The sequence below is a fragment of the Phalacrocorax carbo genome, chromosome 1 (genome assembly GCF_963921805.1).
Source record: "Phalacrocorax carbo chromosome 1, bPhaCar2.1, whole genome shotgun sequence".
Classification (NCBI taxonomy): Eukaryota; Metazoa; Chordata; class Aves; order Suliformes; family Phalacrocoracidae; genus Phalacrocorax; species Phalacrocorax carbo.
In genome coordinates, this window is record NC_087513.1 from 213,966,993 (window position 1) to 213,981,432 (window position 14,440).

Here is a 14,440-nt window from a genome sequence, read left to right on the forward strand (position 1 = left end):
GCTGAAAACAAAGCACCTCGAGGCCAAGGATGAAAAATTCCTTTAGTGGCCCTGGCTTCTGGATCAGACCCAGGCTAAACAGTTGGCTGGAGACTCGCTGCAATCCCTTCGGGGCCTCGGGGGCACCGCCTGCAGCATTGCTTTTGTAGGATGCGGTCCCTTTCGCTGTGCTGCTTTTCTCAGGCTAGCCGATGGGGCGTGGGGCAGAGACAACAGTGGTGTCATCTCACCCCTTCACCAGGTGTCGTGCAGGCCCCCGGGGAGCCACCAGCTCTGCCTGTCCCCATGCAGGGACACCCATCTCTCTGCACCTCCTTCGGGTGCCGCTCTGGTCCCTCTGCAAAGGGTGTGCCACGGCAGGGCTGGGGGAGAGATTTTGGCTGGGAATAACTGAGTGGAATACAGAACAGGGCTGAATAGCAGGAAATATTTCCAGATAACAAAATCCATGGCATGGCAGCGGGGACACAGTAGAGGCCCCGCGCGTGGACCATTCGTGGCAAGCCCCAGGGCAGGAGCTGGGCTCCAGCTCACGCCTTCAAACCCTGTGCTTTCCCAGCACCTTCCTGCTTGCAAAGGTGCCTTGCAGCTTTCAGCAGGAGGAATTACCCAGAAAAGGTTGGTTTACACAAGGAGAGTTAAAAAATGCCAGTGCTGCGCTTTCTCATGTTAAATGCTGAGGACAGATCTGTGGCGGGGGGCTGCACTGGTCCCATGTCTGGGCTCGGGGTCTGAGCAGTTTCATCAAGTCTCTGTACAACGGGTTCAACGTTCCTCAGTGGGAGCTGGAGCTAATTATGGAAAAGTAATTTAGATTCGGAGATAACTGAGGTCAGAAGGGACCTTGGGAGGTCTCTGGAACAACCTCCCTCTCAAAGCAGGGCCAGCTTGAAGTTAGGGCCAATGCTGGAGGCAAATCACATTGATCCTCATCTTGTCCAGGCAGGTTTTAAATATCTCCAAGGATGGACATCCCCCCATCTTTTTTTTTTTTTTTTTGTCCTATCACTCATAGTGAAGCCTTTTCCTTACATCTAATGTGACTTTCCCATTGCCTCTTGTGCTGTCCCCATGCATCTCCCAGTAGAGTTTGGCTCCACCCTCTCAACATCCTCCAGGTGGGAGCACTCCTGATCCACCCAGGGTTCCCCCTGTGTCCTTCTTTCTCAGACAGTCACAGCTTGTCTGGTGGTGTAAGTACAACCTCACTACTTGGTATTTTGTTTTTCTACCCCATCCTTAATCAGGCACTCCAGCACCCCAGCAGAAACATGGTTGGCGCCCACATGTCCCGGACAGGCATCTTTATTTTCCTAAGACTGACCATGAGCAGCACTGAGCTACTGAAATCTTTCCAACAGGAGAACTCCCGTAAAATAAATACGGAGGGAAATGTTTTCCACATTGTGTCACTGCTTTGTCACCCGTAGCATTTGCAGAGCGTGGCAGCAGGGAGCAGGTCCTCCAGCTCACACCAGCATACCTTTAGCTCCAAGCCATCCCAACCTCTTCCTTTCCTGGTAACAAATCTCTGATGGCAGGAGCTGGTTTCGAAAATTATGAGTTTTTAAATGATCTTGTGAATAGGTTTTAGTCTGTGCTTGAGCCTTAACTCCTTAAAATCCAATCTCAGCCAGCCATGAGTGATGCTCAGTGTGGTAGGACTCACACTGGCCATGCTGCCCTAGGGTGGATTTCGCACATAGCGATTCAACGTGTGCTCTGAAGCCTAATTACACCTCCAACAGTGGGGAAAAAAAATCCCAGAAGGGAAGTTTGATTTGACAGCCCGAGATACGCACTGGGTTGGGGGTTTTTTGCATCGCTGTTACTTCCCCCAATCCCCCAGTGAGCTGAGGAAGAGCCGTCTTGTACGCCAGCAAGGTTTCCTGTGCCCTGCAGGGTCACGCTGCTGCAGCACGGCGTTATTAACGCTGCCAATCAAGCCTCCCCAAAGCGATGCTGCTAACGAACTCACCGTGAACTCGGCCACAGCAGACCCATGATTAGCGGGGATCATTCTCCATCCCTTTGAAGGGTGAGAGGACCGGGGTTGGGACCTGTCTGTTCCCAGCATGATGTCGAAAGGTGCTGTGAGCAGGCAGCGAAGAGGAAGGTGCTTGGAGAGCCATGGAGGGTCAGGGAGGGCAGGAGGGAGCTCAGGACACTCCTGTTTGCTCTTGGGCTTATGGATGTCAGGGTTGAGCAGCCATGGTGGGACCCCAAGGTACTTTGTGGGGGCGATCAGCCAGCAGCACCGTTAACATGAGCAGACACTGGGGATTTCCTACTTGCAAATTTTCTTCCAAGCTGCGTTTCCTTTGAGTTAGCGCTAACACAGAGAGGGGAGAGGTGTTCTTGCATGAATAATAAAACCAGCATCCTTCTGTCCATCAGATGAGATAAAAAGCCTCCAGGGACACAGAGGAAGACAACATTATTATACAGGTCACCAATAGGTTATTCTACAATCCTCTTGTATGGGGCTTCACTCCCCAGTGCTGGTAGCACCAGCCGCAGTAGAGGACCGTGTCTCTTGTGCAGGACTGCAGGGATGGGGTGGCCAGGGCAGGGTCAGCTCCCGTGTGGGGTAACAGTCCGATGGCTACAGTCAGTGCAATTGTTGCGCATGGCAAAAACAATAACACCACTGAGCAAGCCAAGCCACCCGAAACAACGCAACAGCAAGGATGGTATAAGGACTAGGTACAAGGAAGACATTTTTTATGATGACAGTAGTGGAACACTGGCCCAGGTTGCCCAGAGAGGTGGCAGATGCCACATCCCTGGAAACATTTCAGGTCAGGTTGTACGGGGCTCTGAGCAAATACAGGACACGAGTGCCCACTTGCCCCGCTGTGGGGTCTCCTGCTCGAATCGCTCAGTCCCAGACTTCATCCCAGTGTGAAAAATTTGCCTGATGTCACAGCTAGGTCACTCATCCTGCCTGCCAGCTCAGATTAGATCCTGTGATTTGTGTCAGATCAGATTTTGGAAGGTCTATTTCACACTGATGGTGTGCTGTGCTTCCAGGGATGAAGGTGGTGGCAGGGGGAAAAGGAGTGGAGCAGAGAGATTTCCTGGGAAATACTTCTCCTCTCCTCTCCTCCACTCTGCAACCACTTGGCAGAGAACAGAGCAGCAGAGGGGGACATGCTGTCTAAATGTCCTCTCATTATGATCATAGTTAATAAAGCTTCTGTCTGACCTGTCCTAAACTGAACTTGGGTTATTATGCACTTGGAGTCCCCAGATTGTCCAACAAGGGACAGTCTGAGCCCTCCGCACTGATGCCATCAGCTCTGTCACAGTATTTCTCCATCAGGACAGCTGCAGGGGATGTGAAGGACCTCACTCATGGCGTGGTCAGAAGACCTTCCGTGACTGTATCTCAGTTGCTCAAGAGCAGCCACTTCTCTGGTTGGGTTCTCCTGGTTCCTCACCCAGCAGAGAGGACAGGAAGGGTCCCAACCACAACTGGAGCCCTCAGAGCTTCCCTGCTAAGTGCTCTCAGCCTATGAACCCAGCAGCACCGCCTTGGCTCTGCCAACCCAACTCTCTAACACATGAAACAACCAATTCCAAGTAGCATCCAGCTGGAAAGGGGTCCGTTTTGTAAAGTTTAACTTGCCACGGCACTGTTGAGGTGGAAAGCGATCAAGAAGCAGTCACGGTTCTCAGCACCCAGGAGGATTTACATTGCACTGGTAACATGATGGGCTTATTTTTAACAAAAAAGTCTTTAAAAGAAGTATTTGCCAAGCATCAAAATATTTCTCAATTATATTAGCAGCTGTAATTTAACTGCAAAATAACCTGATGCAGGAAAAGGACCACACAGCTGGAAATTTGTGCCACAACGGCACCATTTTATGGCTGTTAAGCTGTTGGCCTCTCTACGTTGTAAGGCTGCAAAACAAACACAGCTCTTGGCTCACACCACGTGGCGGTGAGGCACAGTGTTTTGGCAGGAGTGGGCTGACAGCAACAGGGGTTTCAAGGGAGCCAGGAACACAGAGAAATAAGGAGAGAGGAAAATTCAGGTGGAGGAGGAGATGCATGTTGGCCATCACAACCCCATGGTGGAAGAAGGTGGTTTTGGAAACGTGGCAGCAGAGCGTGGAGGTTCACGTGGAGTTGCATCCTCCTCTGGTTTGGCATGGCCTGCCATTGCCATGACATTTGGATCCTGTGCATCCTACTGCTGTTGCAGCTGGTGGTCGGTAGACCCTGAAATCACCCTTTTGCGGGGAAGTGGTAGATATTCTAAGGAAGCCTAAATATGGAAGATTTGGATGATACTGATAGCTTTGAACAGGGAATATGTGTCCCAGAAGGATGGGCCACATGCTGCAGGCTGTGTATCATTTTCCACGTATCATTATATGTTGAAGCCAGCTCCATTAGTGCCACGAGATGCTCCAATCACAGCCCTAGCCTGGCAAACACAAGTTGAGCCCTTTTCCTAGTGGAAACATAGCAAATCCATGGGGAAGAACTAAAATACGCTTGCTGAGCTCAGTGCTCAAAAATTCAAAGAAACGGGGAAAATCTCCACAAAAATAAGATGGTTCCTGGCTATTTCTTTATTATTTCCTTCTATTCTCTTCTAATGGCCAGTGCTTATTCCCCTGGCTAAGAAGCTGATCTTAGGAGGCAGAAATGGCTCATCCTGCTGTGGGGATGTGCAGTGGGAGATGCATCCAGCTGTGCTGCCTGCAGCCACCTGTCCAGGACACGCAAGTCCAGCAGCTGCTGCCGTGAGCTGTTTTTCTGGGTTTATTTCTAGAAAAACACTGGTGACTCTTTATCATCAAGATGGCACCAGGAAGAGGTGGACAGGGTGGTCATCCCAGGTTGGTGGGGCTGTTGCTCTGACCAAGGGTCCCACCCTTCAGTGGTACTCCAGCTCCTGAAGCTTCCCAAGAAATTTTGTCCTGACAAGAGCAGTTCTTTTGCAACTGTCTTATGTTAGGACTTACCCAATACCACCAGACTACATGTGTTATACTGCTTTCTCTGCCAAATATTGACTGTGTGGGGCTTTCCATTGCCACGAGACAGACCAAAGAGAACTAGAGAACTCGTAGCTCTCACATTGACGACAAAAAGGGAAGACGTTGTATCGTTGGCCTTGCTTGCAGCATTTCCTCCTATTTTTTCCATGAAAGCTCAAAATTCTGGAGTCTAGTTTCTGTACTTTGTGGGGGTTTTAATGCAACTTCTCAGCCATGAAGGGATGCTGACTCCAAATGGTTGATGCTGACTCCAAATGCTTGGAAAGCAACCAGCCAGTAGCAAGAATTAGTGTTGGATGTGTCTTCGTTCAGGTGGTGGTTCGTGTGCTGCACAACTTGGTCTTCTTTCAGACCCCCTCACTGATGTGTGCCCATGTCTTTGTCCAGCCAAGTGGCTGCAAAGAAATGGCTCAGTGTTCATAGAAAGAAATAATGGGACAATTTCCACCTAGAGCAAGACAAAAAAAATTCAAGAGCTTTTTACCAATTATTTGGGTGCTCCATTTTGAGGAGATGAAGTAGTGAATTATTGCTGGTGCCTGGTGAAATTGGGTTTTTTCCCTCCCTGATGGATGCAGCTCTACCGTGTGGGTTTTTTTTTTTTATAAAAGTGGCCATTTTGATGAGAAGTGGGTGAGCATCTCCCAGATGAAACCAAAATCTGCCAGCCTCACACATCCTCTTACTAAGCAATTTTCTGCTCCACTGCATTTGGAAGATTGTACTGAAGTTGCTTTCCTGGCATTGGGAGCCAGTTTGAGAATTAGTGCAAAACTAATTTGGTTACAAATCTCAAAGACACCAGCAAAAGCTAATTTTAAGCCTTTGAAAAGTACAGTGCAAACCAGACCATTCAGAGAAAATATCACAGGGGTTCTTTATCCTCATTTCAGCCACCAAATTATCCAAAATGGTGGGTTCCTGGTGCAATTGGGTGGCTGAGATCTAGCACGTGCCCAATTGCCGACACAGAGCTGTAGTCACCTCCCAGGGAGCATCATGGAGATCCAAGTACAACACTCACCTTGCTCCCTCTCTTGGGTTACTAAAGATGTTTACGGCTGTTGGTTCTTCCTCCTTAGGAACATCATGTATTTTCTCATGACCCAACCTTTCATAATCACATGAATCCCAAAACTAGTGATTTTTAAAAAAATAATTAGGGTAAAGCTCATAAAACAAGCAAACATGCATGATGGCTGCAGGATGGTGGGAATTGCATCCCCTCCCTTGGCATCCTTTGGTACAAACCGAGGTCTACATCAGGTAACACAGGAGTACTGGCAATACCCCACATCACTCCACTCATCCGCGTGGACCATGTCTAGCCTATGTTGTTCGTGCACCTCTCAAATCTTCACTGCATTCAAAGGAAGCCTGAACAAACTCAGACGTTTTAAGGACTAGACAGTCCTTCTCTTCATACTCCATGGGAGCTGAGCCCTCTGCAAGGCAGCATGATGGGGAGCAGCTCAAGGTGGTTCCTCACCCATGCATCCATCCCGCAGGCACCAGGATGCTCGTGCAGAGTCCACCCCAAAAAAACCCCCAAACCCTCCAGCCCATGGATGGGGAGTTACACCTGCACCATTCCCTGTGTAATATAAGTTGTAGCTTTTACTACATTATCACTGTGGCTATTCTCCCTCCTGTGGGCTCCCAGCTGCATCTGGTGTGGGGTGAGCAGAGAGGCTGCAGCTCCCAGTGCCAGGGCTGATGGCTGACATTTATTTTGCTGGTTTGCTTTGAACACCGTAACCCCCTCAGTCCGTGCCCCAGGTGATTTGGCCAGGGGCCCCCATCAGCAGTACTCGGAAGAATCAGTGATAACATTTTCCTTTGCTAAGGAGTTTCCTACGTACCCGGGAGCAGAAGATGCTGAAAAACAAATGAAGCTTGGATTCTCCATGGGTCTGCCTGGCATTATTCCTGATATTAAAAGACCAAACCAGCTCCCCGTTGGTTTTATTAGCCTTTCTATCCTGGCATTTAAACAGAGATTGGATTGGCATGGTGGTATCTGCAGGCGCGTGCTGTGATGCTCTCAGGGGTTTCTCTGAAGGGCAGGATACCCAAGGCACTGTGTCCAAAGCGCCTGAGCTCCTCCAAGCTGCTAAAAGGCACTTTGGTACTGTGATTGCTGTGATGCCACACTGCAGATTATTTTGCATCAAGGAGCAAAAGGTATTTGGGTGCTGGGAATGCAGCTAGGCTGTAGGGAAGGAGCAAGGTTGCACTAAGCCACAAGACTAGCATTTCTTGGGGTCATCTTAAGATAGAATGTTTCAGTATTTAATTCTCCTGGAGAACCAGTGGGATTTGAGTATTGAAGTGGTGAACTGAGCTGAGTGTGCACATCTCTTGCAAGGATGTTCTGAGCAGCATCCCAGAGCATCCTGGGGCAGAGAAGTGTCATGTCCATCTGTGTCACCCTGGTTTCTTGGCCCTCGTGACTTCAGCAAAGGGGTTCATGCTTCCCCTCTTCTTGGTTTCAGGCATGGAAGAAACGCTGGTTCGTCCTGCGCAGCGGTCGGATGAGTGGCGACCCCGACGTCCTGGAGTACTACAAAAATGACCACTCCAAGAAACCTTTGCGTGTGATCAACCTCAATTTCTGCGAGCAAGTGGATGCGGGCCTGACCTTCAACAAAAAGGAGCTGCAAGACAGCTACATCTTCGACATCAAGACCAGTGACAGGACCTTCTACCTGGTGGCCGAGACAGAGGACGACATGAACAAGTGGGTTCGCAGCATCTGCCAGATCTGCGGTTTCAACCAGTCCGAGGAGAACACAGGTACGGTGGGAGCTGTGTCCATGGCCAAGAGCATCTCCTGTGCTGTCCTCCCAACAGGCCCCACTCCTCTTTCAGATCAGACCTGTGGGAGGGGGGTGCAGCCTGCCACAAGGCTGGGAGGGCTGGAGTGGGAAATGGATGGACACATGGGAAACCTCCAAGAGGCTTTCCTACTTTTGACATCAGAAGCAGGGCGGGCTTTGCCCCTGTGAGCCACCTAATTTGATTTTCCCCTATAACTGTAGACCTTTGAGCTTCCTATAAGAAGTTGGTGGTGTTCAGGGACTTTTTTAGCTGCAGCCTTTGTTCTTATCCATCACCAAAGTCCCTTTGAGAGTCCTGGCAACCAGCAGTAAAAATCCCCCTGTTCAGCGGTTTCATCCCCTTGGTGGGATGGGGGAGAAACTTGACTGGGGCCACATCCCTCACCATTGTGGTTGTCCCCACTGCTGACAGGCTCTCATGTGAAGGACAAATGCATCCTTCCCATGCGCTTCTCTCTCTCTTTCTGTGACCTGCTGGGAAAGCTCTGGGAAGGGAGAGAAAAACACCAGGTGGTTTTGTGCAGCAGCATGACCTGTTCCACTGGTCATGCTCCACAATCCAAACTCAGTTGTGCTTTGGCAAGCCTCTACAGTGAGCACCGGTGAGCTGCCTCTGCTTCCCCAGCACCCCGAGGGCTCTCATAAATCCCAAGTGAGATGGCATGTGGGGTGAGCATGGGGTGTAGTGCTGCAGTCATCTGCCAGTCCCATTACACCTGGTAGCACCTCTGGGCATCTTTGCTTTATCTCAACCATGCTGCAGTCTCATCCAGGGGACCCCAGTCCTATGCCCTATCTACATGGAACTTGCCATAATAACGTCCAGCTTGAGACTCTTTTGGTCCCTTGCGGAGCAGCTGCCATCCACGGGAGCTGAAACCCTGCCAAGAGCTTGTCAGGCAGGACAGCAAACAAAGCATCACAGCAGCACAGATGCAATCTTCACCAACTGACGCATGAAACAGGACGTCACCTTGGCAATGGGTGTAGAAGTGGTAGAAAGGATCCTTGATCCACCAGCACAGTCTTACAGGGAAAGGTCAGGCTAAATAAATTACATCCCATCCTGATGTCAGCAGTGCAGTCCTCAAGGTTCAGAAAAATCATTCAGGCCCCTTTTTAAGATCTGTTTTGTTGCAGGATTTTCCATTTCGCGTGCATTCAGCTGAGGGAACTGTTTTTCTTCCCATTTAGTAAAATGAGCTTACAGCCCAGCAGCAGTGGGATTGATACTGGACTTCAGTGAAATATAAATCTGGGCAGCAAAAGGAAAAACAATCTCCCACTTGCAAGTACATCTGTCCCAAAGGGCACATGGGGCTCATCAGGCTGCAGAGATCTGAGCGTTATTCCCTGCAGGATCACAGAGTGACATCAGCAGAAGAGGAACAAAAATCCCCATTTGTAACAAAATCACAGCTCGTTAATGCTGTAGGGAAAGTACCCACTTGAAAGAGTACCCATCTGCCAAAGCAGGATTTTCTGAGTCAGCCGAGAAAAAGCCTGCGACTACAAATGCAGCAGATGTGTCCAGATGCTGCAGAAAAAAGGGAGCATGAATTATTCAGGGATGGTGCTTCGCTTTGGTGCTCACCAAAGCAGTGACCCCACGCTCACCTTTCCTTCACCATCCCTGCTAAGTAATGGCAAATAAATCATTGATTTCCCAAAGCAGGCAGTGTTTGTTTGAAGGACCAACAGCCCGAGGCTGGGTTGAGAAGTTGCAGGATCATTGCAGCGTGATGGGTATTGGGAGCCTTGTCTGTGGGTTAGCATACATAAGCCCATCACCCCTCCTTCCTGATGGGTCAGATGGAGGGAGAAATAAAACAGTCATACTAATATTGGTAACTGCTGTGGTCCTTCTTCATCACCTCCTTATAGGACCATAGAATCATTTAGGTTGGAAAAGACCTTTAAGATCATCGAGTCCAACCGTAAACCTAACACTGCCAATCCACCAGTCAACCATTTCCCTAAGCACCACATCTATTCATTTTTTGAATACCTCCAGGGATGGTGAACTCCACCACTTCCCTGGGCAGCCTGTTCCAATGCTTGACAACCCTTTCAGTCAATAAATTTTTCCTCACATCCAACCTAAACCTCCCCTGACACAGCTTGAGGCCAGTTCCTCTTGTCCTGTCACTGGTGACTTGGGAGCAGAGACCAGCCCCCCCCTCACTCCAGCCCCTCTCAGGCAGCTGCAGAGAGCGAGAAGGGCTCCCCTCAGCCCCCTCTTCTCCAGGCTAAACCCCCCCGGCTCCCCCAGCCGCCCCCCAGCACACTTGTGCTCCAGACCCTGCCCCAGCCCCGCTGCCCTTCTCTGGACATGCTCCAGCCCCTCCAGGCCCTTCTTGTCCCGAGGGGCTCAAACCTGAGCCCAGCATTCGAGGTGGGGCCTCCCCAGGGCTGAGCACAGGGTCCCCATCCCTGCCCGGCTCCTGCTGGCCACACCAGTGCTGACACAAGCCCGGGGGCTGGTGGCCTCCTTGGCCACCTGGGCACTGCTGGCTCATGCCCAGCCGGCTGTCAGCCAGCACCCCCAGGGCCTTCTCCGCCGGGCACTTCCCAGCCCCTCTGCCCCAGGCCTGGGGTGATGCCTGGGGTTGGTGTGACCCAAGGGCAGGACCCGGCACTGGGCCTTGTTAAACCTCACACAACTGGCCTCGGCCCATGGATCCAGCCTGTCCAGGTCCCTCTGCAGAGCCTTCCTGCCCTCGCGCAGACCAACACTCCTGCCCAATTTTGTGTCATTCTTGAAGCTGTGGATTGATGGGTAGGAGAGGGTGAGGAGTTCTCGTAAGAATAACCCAGTTCCTGGGTAGAAATAGAGCTTGGGATGTCTCGCATTTCATTGTTAAACCTCACCCCTTCGTCCTTAAGCTTCTCGGTACGTTGTTGTACCTTCCGCCTTGGTGAATGAATGAGTCAGTAATTGGATGCACCAAAAAGGGGAGGAAAAGGTAACCATCATGGGCAGGAATAGCTCCATGCTAATTGTAGCAATTAATTAACTAAACCTCCCTCTCCCAGCAGACTGGCAGCATGGTGGAATGAGATCAGAAACTGCCAGGGAAACCACTGTGCACATTTTTTGGGTTGCTCTTGGGTGTGTGACTGCTTTATTCTGACCCAAAAGCCTTTTTGGGACCAGCTCCAAAGCAGGGCTGTTCCCAGCTGGGTTATATTTGCTTCCCAGCTGGGGAAGCACTCCATCACTGGCAGAGGTGTTTACTGCAGTTGCCATCACATGCTGAATTCCCTCCTGCTTGAAGGAATACCCTGCATCAGCTGAGCACCAGCCACCAGTCACGAGTTTTCTTTTAACCCACCGATGGCAGAGGAAAAACTCAGCTTTTGGGGCAGTTTGGGTAAAAGCCTATTTCACCAGCTTCCCGTGACTGTAGGGAAAAGATAGGGTTTCAGTTGCTTTTTAACATGATTTAGTGAGCAAACAGGCAACCTGAAAGCAGCTGCACGTGGTCATGAAAACTGACTGCAAACCCTCTGCACCGGCACAGGACCGTGCTTGGGTGCTGCCTGCACTCCCAAAAGGCAAAAAAATTAAAAGACCAAATGGATTTGTATCCTTTGATGCTTCTTTCTGTTTGCAGCTTGACAGGAGAGTGTAAATTTTCTGTTGCTTGGTTTTCACATTAGTCCTTCATGTCCTGTCTAGACTGAGGGACTCTAAGGATTAAGAAATAGGCTGGAGTTTAGAGCAGTTCAATGTCGTGCTATGGTTAGCTGCTGGTTTAGCTGATTGCCAGCTACATTACACATCTGGTTCGTCGAAAGGAAGCTCGTTTCAGCCTCAGGGACCTAAATGTCAGTGAAGTGGCGGGTACCTCCGGCTGCCCCGGCGCCGCCGAGGAGCAGCTGCTCCGCAAAGCTGCTGCCGTGGCTTCGTTCCCTGCCCCGACCTGAAAATAATTGCAGAGCAGTGCGATTATATCTGCTGGGAGAAGGGAAATTAAATTCACTCTAAGGTGTTTACCCAGACTGAGGCAAAGCTCTTTGTTTCTGGTAACACCTATTTACTTTGAGAGCTAATTACTATTTTTGGACAAGCAGAGCCTCGCAGAATCCCTGCTCCTCCATGGGCCCAGGAAAGCTGACAGGCCTCGAGGAAAGTAGATTTGCTCCTGTCTCAGCACTGCTTTTACCCTGCAGTTTGCACTGCTGCCACCTTGGCTGGCTTGAATATGGTGGGGGGAGATCTGCCAGGGACCCTGAGCCATGGGCTGCAGGAGAAACGCAGGCGTGTGGGTATTTCGAACCATCTGCATTTTCCCTGCCCTAGTGGGCAGGCAGCCAGGGCTCAGCTGTGAACTGGATTTTCTCATATGCTTTGTTTGTTGGAGTTAAAAAAATACCAAATCCCACTAAACACGTCTCGTGTGCCATTAACCCTTTCTGGAACCGATGCTTTGGCCAAAACCCTGCCATGTCCCATTCCTGATACAACTCAGAGATGCAGCTATGACAGCGTATAATTTAATTTTTCATGAATACCATGTGTGCTTGCAGCATGTGTGTCCTTGCAGCAGGCCTGTGCACAGGTTCGTTATTTCAGAGAAGTCAACATCTTTATTAACTCTGTCCCAATTTACTGTGCCACCCCCAGCACCTCCCTGCAGCTCCTCTTCTACCTCCTGTATGGGGCACATGTTCTCTCGAGGGCTTGGATTCATTGGTGCTGAGCAAACACCCAGGGGCATTTAAGAGTTATTCATGCACAGTGTTAATGCCCCTGTGCTAGAGGTTTAACCCAGCCATGAGGGGAGGGAAGGCAATATTTGCAAGTAAGTAAACATCTTTGCTCTGAGCTGAAGGCTGCCCATTGCTCGGAGATGGTAAGTGGGTCGTGGGAAAAGGATGGCACTGGGCTTCTGCCCCAGTGGCTTGAGTCTGGCAGCAGTGGCCTCTCCCACCCAGCCCAGGCATGTCATCATTTTTTTTGTTCATCTGGGACTTTATATCTTTTATTTATTTCTCTGTCTTCTGCCAGGGGGCTGTGCCAGGGCAGTCCCAGGCACCGGGTCACTCCTTGCTCCATCTCCAAGGCTCAGTGCTGGCATTTTGCATCACAGCTGGGATCAATCCCCAGCAATCCCAAGGCTTTTACCATCTCACTGAATGCAAGTCAGAGCCGAGCATTAATGTTTAATGGAGAGCTGAGTGTCTCTCCTTCCTCCTTCAGCTCAGCCGTGCTCACTCCAGCAGAGTTTGCCGGATCAGCCCCAGACACCAATGACTTTCCGTTCACATCAATGAGATCTTCTACATCCCACACACACAATCTCTGTTATAGGTGTCTTTGGCTTGATGCTACCACAGACCCTCCACTGGTTACCCCTCTCCAGCCCATGAGAGAAAATTTTTTGCTTTAGTATCCTCTTGACTTGCTTTGCCTGGGGGTTGCTGGCTGGTTGCTCCCAAACTTGCTGCCTGCACACGAGGGCTGCCTGCGAGCCTGTGCTATGAGCCTGTATGGCTGTTCTTGCTTCCTCCTCGCTTCTCCCCCAAAAATGTGTTGGTCCCAGCATCAGATCATCAATGCAGCTCACTGTTGTTTCCTTGTAGCCAGGATTGCATGGGTGTTTGCTGAGCAAAGTGAACTCGAGGTGGGCTGGGTAAAAAACAGCACAAGGGTCCCCTGAAGACTTGTTGGGAGGACAAAAGCTCAGTGAAGAGGCTGCAGGTAGCAAGACTAAAGTAAAAAGATATCTTTGCATGCTATATCCCACCCACCTCCCCCAGACACCCCTGAATCACTGGTGTTCACCATCCCTGCACACAGGAGCGGGGCACTGGGGAGCCCAGACAAGATGACAGCCCCAGGGCAGCCCCCACTTTCCTGCTGCCACTGCCTCTCCCATAACCCAGCAGAACCAAAGCAGAGGGGAAACATTAATGACCGCCACAAGGCCAGGTACTTCCTTGCTATTGTGCCTGGCACACGCCTCCTTCCTTCCCTGCTCACGCCCTGGATAAGTTGCAAGATTTGTGCTGTGCCGAGGAGCGTGCCAGGGGCTGAGGAATGGGGGCTGAGAAATGGAGGCAAAGAGGGAAATGTGGGGGTGTCCTCATGTCCCTGAAAGCACCCAGGCCCCGATGCACTGAGTTGTGCTATCTGCAGGCAGCGCTGCCACCTAAGTGCAGCCAAGCAGGCAGCCCCTTGCAGAGCCTTATGCCCTCAAGCTGGGTAAGGACTTGACTCCAGCTTTGGTCAATGCAAGCTGATTGGTCTTGACTTCATCTTTAAGCTCTGGTATGGGTTGTGTTTGGATATCAGCTCACTTGGAGGCCAGTCTGTCCTCCAGCAGACAGTACGACATTCTACAACAAGTGATGAGCAAGGTTACAGTTGAGTTGAGCTTGACCCATGGGGTGGATGGGGCAGATCCTGTTGGGTTCTTCCCATGTATTCCACCTTTCCATGTCTCATTCATCTACCTGAAGACTTAATGTCCCCTGCCCTGTTTGAGACCTGGAGGTGGCCTGCATTGGGATGGCAATGTGGAGTCCCTAAGCCCTGAGCCCTTTCCTCTCACCCAACATCCCACCTTACGTATT

General features: G+C 50.6%; 1 protein-coding gene across 2 annotated transcripts in view; it reads left to right on the plus strand.

Moving 5' to 3' along the window:
- The window catches only part of GAB2 (GRB2 associated binding protein 2), a 99,065-nt gene that overhangs the window by 47,887 nt on the left and 36,738 nt on the right, over nt 1-14,440 (plus strand). The window contains exon 2 of one of the 2 annotated variants that reach the window (XM_064441483.1): nt 7,514-7,814. In XM_064441483.1, the coding sequence (XP_064297553.1) occupies nt 7,514-7,814 (301 nt within the window). Of the gene's footprint in view, nt 1-7,513; nt 7,815-14,440 lie in introns of those variants that run through there. The other variant, XM_064441484.1, reaches the window with a different exon arrangement.